General features: G+C 35.9%; 1 protein-coding gene across 1 annotated transcript; it reads left to right on the top strand.

Moving 5' to 3' along the window:
- Positions 1-2,940: 2,940 nt before the first annotated feature.
- LOC149773194 (uncharacterized) lies at positions 2,941-10,265 on the top strand. Its single transcript, XM_089946665.1, has 4 exons — positions 2,941-3,061; positions 4,668-4,801; positions 7,546-7,809; positions 9,940-10,265. Exons 3-4 carry the CDS (start codon positions 7,552-7,554, stop codon positions 10,213-10,215), a joined length of 534 nt encoding a protein of 177 aa, XP_089802791.1. The 5' UTR covers positions 2,941-3,061; positions 4,668-4,801; positions 7,546-7,551; the 3' UTR covers positions 10,216-10,265.
- The last annotated feature ends 266 nt before the right edge of the window (positions 10,266-10,531 follow it).

Here is a 10,531-nt window from a genome sequence, read left to right as displayed (position 1 = left end):
GCAACTTTTCACAATGTTTAATACCCTTTCATTAGAAGGATTATTATGCATGAACATATTCAATGCATGGGGAAATTATGTTTCTCGACAGTTCTACTCCAAGCGACTGTTATAACGTGTAACGTTGGAACAACATTTTAAGGAAAACTTGTATTTCGACAATAGCTGATATTGATGTCATTTAGATTTCATTTTGTGTAAACATAATGCAGAAGAGTCCATTTTCAATCACATTCCAACATGTGCCTCAGGTCAATCAAAAGCAAATATGTGATTTTCTGGTCGGCCGACCATCTCAGTTTTTCGTTGCCAACCCTAGCACTTTTCCTCCCACCGGAATTTTTGTTCTCCTCGGAATTGATTTATGCATCTAACTGAACTGCTTTAGCCCAGAATATTTTTGTGTGTTTTGATAACATTCGTTCATCTGCAAATAATTTAGTTTGAATTTTCGTCAGCTATTTTGGTGTGATCGTTACCCTGCATATAAGATTCCGTAGACTTCCCAACCACATGCTTATTGGCTTTCGTAACTTGGTGAACATACATTCCTGAAATTGTGATTTTTGGCGTTGAAAAATGTACTAGCTGGTTCCATCAGTTAAGTTGGATCAGAATATTGTATTAAAAGATGTTGAATTGCTTTTCAGCGTCTTAAATATTCGTCACTACTGCTACTGCTACTGCTACTACTACAGGGGCACCAGGAAAATTTAAAATTAATTATTGATGATAAAATTGAATGAAATATATATGACCATTTCGATTATTTTTATTTGAAACGATGGAAAGAATAGTATTTTCACACCTTTTTAATATTGTTTTTTGTGTGTGCTGAGTTTCATATTTTGTGGGAAAGGGGAGCGGCTCAATACTATTTTCAGTGCTTACGGCCCTGGAATGCCTTAATCCGGCACTAAGGGTATCATTTATTATCATCATCATCAACATTATCACCATTACAAATGTGTTCCTCCTGGTCAACGTTAATTTATCGGTTTTGGGGGTTCTTATTTTCTTTTTAATATGTGGATGTTTAGGAGGTCTATTGATCAAGCCTATAGAATGTGACGCCGTAATCTTAGTCTGTTTATTCATACCTGTGTATAGACGGGCATGAGCTTTATCATGTGCAGTGTATGCCTATCTTGTACACTAATGCAATTGTGATTGGGAACATTCAGTTCGTGTCACTGCGAGAAGAACAAGTATAATTTCAACCAGTTCTACGTCATTTTTATCTAGGTCATACAGTATGTTCTGAGTTGCACAAGCCTATCTTCCAGTATGAGAATATGAAAAGGATTAGTTTACACTGTTCACTGAATGACAAATTTAAATTTCTTATATTATTTCAACCGCTCCGGTGGCCTATTGATATGAGGGTCCGCTACGGATGTGGGTGGTCGTGGGTTCGAACCCCGGCCAAGTCATACCAAAGACTTCTAACAATGGTACCAAAAGCTGCCTCGCTATGCGTTCAGCATTAAGAGGTCAGTGTTAGGACTGGTCGGCCTGGTGTCAGGACAATGTGACTGGGTGGGACATCATGCTACATGTCTGCGGCATGATCCCCCAGTGCTAGTGCTAGACATCACTTTAAACTGCCACACTGCAGACATCGTAGCGATATGACTGGAAAATTGTTAAAGCTACGTTAACAATCGAAATCACACACACACACACACACACACACACACACACACACACACACACACACACTTCGCTTATTTCCCCTTACAGTGCATTCCGAGGTTATGAGTCTGCTTTATTAGCTTGTCCATATTGTAATAGAAAGACCCAAATAGCCATGATCTTGTTCTTAAACACTGTTTAATGCACCTCCGACATCTCATTTTATCCAAGCACTAATAGCAACTCACCCCACCCCACCCCGCAATATCTTGTCGGTCAGACAAGTTCATACTTGGGAATCGAACATCGGATTATGGATTAATTCGCCCATATAGTGTCAGTATGTTGTACCATAGTGAAAAGGTCCGAGTCGGAACATGGGATTGTCGGATTAACTTTTTAATTAAGGAAAAGGCTGTATTATTATGTTTTGAGGTAGATCCGTGATAATTGAACAAACAGATGCTTGACAACGTCAACTAGACTGCATATACATTAGGAGTAAAACGAGTACACATTTCGAATTAGGGCCATTGTATAATCTACTGTATGGCTGGATAATTGTTACAAAAGTAAATTTTAGAAAACTATGAATAAATTAGGACATCATAGCCCTTGGCCGTAGGTGAATAAGCAGCTTTAGATTTAGGAATATGGACCCTTTTAAGAACATTCGGGAAATAAAGATAATTATGTCGTGTGGTAAATAATTTAACCTTTCGCCTAGATGATTACTGAGATAAGTTTTCGAGGAAAATAGGACGATAAAAATTGGAAATTTCGAAGAAAACTGGATGATGATGTCCAGAGATATAGCCCTATTATTTCAGCAGCATGTCAATAAGTACACATGGGATAGAGTCGTGACAACAATTACTGCTCGTCAGTATTGAATTAATTAATAATACACCTTTGACCGTTTTATAAGAGAGCGATTTTCGGTTGACAGTAAAATTTCCAGGTCAATTAGATTCAGAATGGTGAAGTTATGTCAAGCTGAATGTACGTATTCTACAGAATGAAAAGTATATGTCTAACCATTTGAAAAACACTTTCAAAGAAGCGAAGACTACTCCGCCCACTTATTAATACATGTATTACTATTCTTTTGTGTGATGTATACGGCTGTGCAATAACCCCTTGCCGCCATTATATTGGTGCCTGTTCGAAAAGAGTTGCTCATTATATTTAGGAACTGATGTCACTGGGTGTGACGTATCACTGAGGTTATAAGAGTAAACGCTGTTGCGTGTAGTTTTGATGTTTGCTTTGTTTTGTTGCGGGTTGTGTGTGTGTGTGTGTGTGTGTGTGTGTGTGTCTTTCATATGATTAAATAAGTGCAATGAGAAGCTATGTATTAGTTTAGTTAGGTATTCAGCACCAAAACCACAGAGTACAGCGACCCCCAGTTGGAAATTTACGTAAAGTGAGTGCGTTAACCGTGTAGGTGTTACGATATACAGTCACGTCAAATCGATAGTTTTCACCACATGAATGCCCCACGTTAACTTAAGCTAGTATAGTGAGATCCTCGGGTAGGTTTTACTTTTTTTATTCATCACGTGTTTACTTAAGTATCTTTTATTTACCTTCGGTATTTTTTAAAGAAAACTTTAATATATTCCCACAAATTGTTATAATATGTAAGATTGCTTAAGCTAGTATAGTCATATCCTCGGGTAGTTTCTACTTTTTTAATTCATCACGTGTTTGTATGTAAGATTGCTAAACAACATCAATCAGGTTAAGAAAGAGGAAAAAAACCCACAGTTTTATCAACAGTGCTTTAGACATTGAACATCTGGGGACTGATAGGTTAATTGCATGCGTACAAAAGAAGCCGGAAATTTTGTTTCCTGGGCTCTCCAATTCTATTTTTTTATTGTGTCGATTTGTATATACATGTAAATGATTTGAATTTATTTCTTATTTCCAATGCACACCGACACATTTTTTACGCGGGGGCATAGTGTGTAGGGGTTGGTGGGGTTCAGGTGGGGTATGAAGTCAAAATATGATAAATGCAACAAAATTGAGAGAAATTAATATTAAAAAAGGGAACGAATTTCAAATGTCGATTAGGGCCTTTCAAGAACTTCGAAATCATTTTATTACATAGGATCGAAAATCGAATTTATCGAGGAACTTACCTTTCTTCGTTTTGAAAGATACTATCCACCTGCCATCCGTAAGAGCTTTGGCATTAAGGGGTTCAAATTCCTTCAAAGCCTCAAGTGCATCTGACTCACAGAAATCCTGGAACATACCCTTAAGGGTCACGCAAAAAGGCCCCCTATCTCGATAATTGTCACTCATTTGAATGAAACTTTTCTACGGTCAACAATCACATTGCGTAGGGTTTTGAGCCACATACACAACTGAATATAATACAAAGTGATCTTCGACTCTTACTCTGAAGTCAAATCGAAAGTTGAGTTTCATTGAAAATTATGGGTATTCCCATGTTTCGAGTTATCCCGAATCAAATATACTTCCTGAATTGGGTAATTAACGTATTGCCATGGCTGGCAATCGTCTTTTAAATCGGAGCAATCGTGGTAATTATACGTCACTGTATTTCAGAAGGTGTATAGTAACGTACCAGAAAAATATTTAAACCGGTTTGGGCTTAGACAATACCAAGAAAAGACATTTGAACTTTACTAATTTAAGGGAACAATGAGTGAAAGTATTGCTTTTAGAAGCAATAATTCATAGGCTGATAGTTAAAAGACTAGATCATAGCTGGGATTTGAACTGCAGTTTAACTCCTAGAACCCATAAAGTCGAAATTTAGATATATTGTTTTAGATTTATAATAATGTGGACTTAGTACAGCGACTGAACTTTAGAAGCTTTAAACGCTTGATAATATTAGATAACACTTAAAACGAATTTAACAAGATTTACAAAAATAAACAATGAAATTACAAAATAAATACATGCTAAGGTCTGTTATTGTAGTCGAAATAGGTGGTTTGTAAGAGCACTATTGAATGAGGTCACAGTGTCTTTGTGTCTAACATTTATAGGTACTTCGATCCACGTAGCTGGTCCCTGGTGCGCGAAAGAACGTTGTCCGTATGATTTCGTTTGAACGGTGGGAAGAATGAGAATGCAGGTTTCGGAAGAGGAGCCTAAGGTTCTTGATGGGGTGTACACACAGGTGAGGTCAAATAAGTATACTAAACTGGAGGCCAAATGTTCATGAACTTGAATGAAGTATTAAATTTAGCCCAGAGTACTACAGTATTGCAGGTCTTAAAATTAGCAATCAGCAAACAAGTAATTAAAGACACTTAAAGGTATTATGTATGTCTATTTACTGTTCTTTGATTATTATTTAAATGCAGTTAATTTCCAAGTTTCAAAAAGATGATTGTGGGAAAAGATTGTTAAACAGACACCATGTAGATTCCAGGTTGTGAAAGAGGAGTTACTCTGATAACTGATTAATACAGGTAAATATCGGATGGCATATATGTATCCTAATGTTGGGATCCTGATGTATATGTTGCGTAAAATTCACATGAAAGTTGAGGAAGTATGTTAGGAAAACCCAGTAAAGTGATATATTGAGATTATTATTGACTATAGTGTTTACGTGGACATATCTTGAATTCTTTTATCAGATATTGATGATGCCTGTAAATATTGACCTAAACAATATTTAAGTTTAGCATTTATAAAAAAAAATTAAGAAGTGGTTAGCTATTGCACTGGTTTAAACTTAGGGTAGGTAGGTATATATATATTACATACTAAGCACTACAAGTACTTGTCAAAACCGGCTCAATTCAATGATCAAATATATTTTGGGAATTTTGTTTTTACCCTTGGGGGAAAAAGTGCTTGGGTCAGCAACAAAAAACTGGGACAGTCAGGCAACTGGAAGTACACATTTGTTTTTTACCTAATAATTATGTCCAAAATAAATTGAAGACTAGACTCTAATGTTGATGTCAGAAATTTGCTCTTTGAATTTTTCTTGCCTGGATTCTTTCACAGATGGTGTCATCTCATACACTGTTACTGTTGCATTTTGTTCTGATTAGATTTTTTGACCAGAGCATTCTTCTGTTGATTTCTTCGTGTAGATTTATTGTTGATTTCTTCATGTAAATTTATTGATGATTTATGTATAAATATCTTTTTGAGAATGCACATTATTTAAGTTGGTTGTCAATAATGCTTAGGAAATGGTTTTATTTTGAAACCAAAGTATACCAGTGATACGTTTTAAATGCACATTAATGTGCTAAGAGATAAAGTAACAGAACGTTTTAAAGTCAACAACTGTCAGTTGAAAAAGCTATCAAACTTACAGAAAACAACAACATTAAGATACTTTACATTTTGACTCATATGTTTAGATTCAGTCTATTGTTTCTTGACAAATATGATAATCATGTCATCTGACTCTTGCACAACATCACAGGATATTTAAGATGACAACTTGCTAACAGATTGTTTACAGTTATATAGATTTTAAGAAGATCCAAATGATGATGCGGAACAAGTAATATATGCTCATCCAGTGTATGGTGATAAGCATGTGACTAGTGGTGCTTCGCAGTAAAATACTGAAAACTTGGAATGTACTGCAGTATCATAGCACCAGTGATATGATAGGAAGGATATTAATTATTTGTTTGGTGTATTTGTTATATTGTTTATTTGACTGTTTTATGCATGTTCATCACATGCAGTCTTCTGTTTTGAAAAGATAGATGTGTGATTGTAATCCTTTTACTTCGGTACTATCTCCATACAGAACCTCCAGTGTGCCAAATAAATTTGTAAATTATGCCACATGAACACACTGGTTATATTCAGTAATGACTGCTTGAAGAAATATCTCCCAAAACATTTTATTACCTGATTCATATTTATTATATTCGCTGTACAAAAGTGCTTTTGTCTTGAAGAATCTGATCTTTTGCAGGTGAAAAAATAATGTTTTTGCACTTAATATTGGCAGAAACCATGAAAAGGATTATAGTTAGTAATTTCTGATGTTTTGACCATCACAAAAGTACCAGATATATATCTGAACCTGAGATGAAATTTGAAATTTGGCCCGTTAAGTTTACCAAATCATGTGATATTCACCAATTTTATTTGAAATAAATCATAGAACCATCAGCTGGTCTGATTTTGTGTCAGGTGTTTTTTCATAGTGTTTGATCTTAAAAAATAAAATCTTTGTTGCATTTCATCCTGAATTTGAATGTAGTACTTTGTCTGAAGGGTTCTCCTGAAACATAATAATGTACCGTAATTAAGATGATAATACAGTAATGTTAAGGAAACTCCAGTAATGGAGCAAGACATTAATCATTTTGCTCATATAGTATTGATTTATCAACTTGTGTTATACTTAATATCCTGGAGTGCATCTTATGCAGTTTATTCTTCATATTAAAAGTGACTTGGCCACACCAAAATAAGATCACTGTAGCCTATTTTCATGCATTAGATACCTTTGTATATTCAGCCTTTTGATCACTGCACCTTCAGTATATTGCATCTTGTTTCACCTTTAGTTTTTAAAATGTAATGAACAAGATTAACTAAACTAAACAGACTTAATTAGCTTTTCAGCCCTCACTTTAAGGTACTATCTAATATTTCATGCATTGGTGTAATATAATCACATATCAATAATTCAATCAATTCATTACCTCTATTTCATTTGCAAGTAGTCCATATGCTAAAGTCGTGATACAATTAATGTTTACAAGTAAATCAAACATTATGCAGTCTAATTAGTACAATAAATTGTTGTTGATGATTTTTGATAGGGTTTCTTGCATTCAAGTTTTCACCTAAAAGCAAATAGTTATTTTTTTGGCCATTATGTTGTTTTCCTTTTTTACTAATAATATATCCAGTTTATTGTTGTTTTAGGTTTAGATGATGAGCAATCTGCAGCTTGCCGATGCCCTGTCTTCAGCTACCACTGTCCTATGTGCAGCAAGTACCACAGGTGGCTCAACACCAAGATCTATTTCAGAGATTAACGAAAATTTAGGCAATGTATATACTCCATACTTCCATCCCATAACTGCTGGAAGGTTCCCCAATCCAAGACGGGAAAACAGTAAAGGCAGGGCCATGGAACCCATGTCATATTGGACCCACAGATTTTGCTTGTTAGCAAGCACATCCGAGGTATAAAGAAAAATCCAGCTTTCTTTTAAATCATAGATTTTTTCACTTAAGAACAAACTCCTTTCGTTTATATAGAAACACAAATTCTTTGTGTCCCTTAATATTTTTGGCAAAACTTCATAGCAACTCTGTATGACTCTTCACTAGGTATAATTATCCAGTGTGGTTGTGGGTGTGCGTGCGTTTATGTGTGATTTGGATTTTTAACATAGCTTTAAAATATTTTCAGTCATATCACTATGATGTCTACAGTGTGGCAGTTTATAGTGATGTCTAGCACTGGGGTATCATGCTGCAGATATGTAGCATCATGTCCACCCAGTCACATTATCCTTACCCCAGGATGACCAGTCCTAACAATAACCTCTTAATGCTGAGCACCTAGTGAGGCAACTGTTAGTAACATTTTTTTTTAGGTTTTTGGTACAACTCATCCAGGGTTTGAACCTGCGACCTCCTGCATCAGAGGCAGACGTTCTAACCAGTTAGGCCACCGGAGCAGACCCATCCAGTTTGGTTAGGTGTTTATCAGCACAGCAACACAGTTAGGTTATTTAATGAAAAGGCAATTGGAGTAAAGTGCCTTACCCAAGGACACATGACAGTAGCTGACTTAGGCTGGTCCATTGGTAGGATTCTAACCTAAACCCTTTCGGTCATGAGTTCTGTATGCTAACCAATGAGCCATGGTTGATACATCCAATTTTGGGTGATGGAGATACCAGGAAGAATATAGCATGAGAATATCTTATTGTTCTATCTCCGACTCATTAAGTTTGTCTCTCACAGACCTGCCAACCCTGACGAGTCCGTCTCAGTAAGGCAGTTGATCTTTTTTGCATAAGATTGACTAGTTTTCAGTAAGTTGTAACAAAATATCAATAACTGCTATTGTAAAGCTGAAAAACATAATTAAAAGTTCGACGCATCAACGATAAACATTATGTTCAACTGAAACGTTTGTAAAGTACGCGTATACTTTATTTACCACTAGTACAGTTGCACAAACTCTGGTTCCAAACCCTATGCAGCTCAATGGCTTGTTGCTATCTCTCAACATTACATAATTCTTGGAAATTCTTTTCCATTTCACTTGACGACGGCAATCATATCTCCCGCCACAAGACATACTCAAACTGGCACGAGATGTCCAATAGACGTAATTGTGTCCTTTTCAGCTTTTATACACAAGAATATGAATACTCCTTTTTATTCTTATGTGTTGATTATTAACACTTTTCTAGAAGCTTATTTTCCCTTTCGTCTTCAACATGCATTGCTATCTGGACGCCATTTAAAAACATTATATAATCAACAGTTTGATCATGCAAACGATTCGCGTGAACAAATAGGTGCAGTTTAAAGCATCTGGGGTACTGCCGTAAAGTTATTCTGGTTTCCTGACTAATTTCGCTAATTCTAAGATGAAACCCGGATCCAAATAAAACACGGATGAACCATTATCCAGATTTTTCGACAATGATACTTTTCCCGTAGATTTTGCTAGTATGTCGTAAGTCCATATTTTAAGGGTAATTTTTGTAAGACTTTCGGAAAAATCATAAGAGTTGGCAGGTCTGCTCTCATCCAATGCAGTATGTCTAGTCCTAGTAGTGTACAGTTGAGACTAAAAGAACACCATAGGAATATCCACATTAAAAAAGAGACCCAGGTTTCTAAACACTCTGACCTACCTCACCACACCTAAACTGTGTTCAGGATCAGGTAATAGTAGCAACATTAAGAGGAAATATAGAGAATATTTTTGGACACACCAATATGTATTGTGACTGCAAACACAGAAGTGTGCACATTGCCATGCCTGTATTATTTCTGTGGTAGAAGCTTAATATGGTGAAACTCATAATATTGTCATGAGATTGTCAGAAGGTGGTTTCAATACCACACTCACGTCATTAGATATGTATCATCTGTAATGGAATGATAGATAGGACAGATTTAGTCAAAATTGTCATGTAGTAATTTTGTGACTAATTGGGGTTGTTGGGTACTAAGCGTCATGGACATTGCTGATCTTTACTGTTCTCATCTTTGCTGCTGATACCACATTGGACTTCATTTTGGTGCGCTTTCACAAACACTAACAGATTATTTTCCATCTTTTCTTAGGACAGTGTTCCCAGCAGAGATGAACGAAAGTGCCTTTATGATGCTGGTCTGAGAGATAAAAAGATAAATGTTTGTAAGGACAGTGACCTCGCATATTTCAGGACTAAACTTGAAGAAAGCTTTCTCAGATTAAAATCTGGAGGGGGATTTGAATTGCTCAGGTCAGGCATTAGCAGCCTTGTGTTGTTAGAAAGGATTCGGATGCCACATAGTGGATACACCAGTGCTTACCTGGCGGATGAAAGCAGCTTGGGGCAAGCCATGTGCTATATATGACCCATTCAAAGAGACCTTGATTTATCAGCATTGACAGATTGTCAGGAAGCACAGGTTTGTTGTTTATATTTAAAAATGTGAAACACTGTGCAGTGCATTAACATACTCTCAAATTTCCTTCAGAGCACTGTCAACAGTATTAAAGTTTTGTGTCATAGTTTTTAAATTATGTTATCAACATCATACTGTATTCAGACGAAACTTTGGTATAATATTTCTTTCATATCCAAAACTTGTACACTGGTAAGCTTAAGCAGATATTTAGTTGTATCATTATGAATAGTGTTCAAGTTTATAAAAGATGTCTATCTTTTAC

This window comes from Sinohyriopsis cumingii, unplaced genomic scaffold (genome assembly GCF_028554795.1).
Source record: "Sinohyriopsis cumingii isolate HCF-2022 unplaced genomic scaffold, ASM2855479v2 utg000829l, whole genome shotgun sequence".
Taxonomy (NCBI): domain Eukaryota; kingdom Metazoa; phylum Mollusca; class Bivalvia; order Unionida; family Unionidae; genus Sinohyriopsis; species Sinohyriopsis cumingii.
Note: the sequence above shows the minus strand (reverse complement) of the source record. Positions and strands in the feature narration are given on the sequence as shown.

Bases quoted from the DNA above. Each gene is read 5' to 3' on its own strand.
- LOC149773194 (XM_089946665.1), top strand. From the start codon at position 7,552: ATGATGAGCAATCTGCAGCTTGCCGATGCCCTGTCTTCAGCTACCACT. The intron at 7,810-9,939 runs GTATAAAGAAAA...ATCTTTTCTTAG, and splicing joins TGTTAGCAAGCACATCCGAG to GACAGTGTTCCCAGCAGAGA.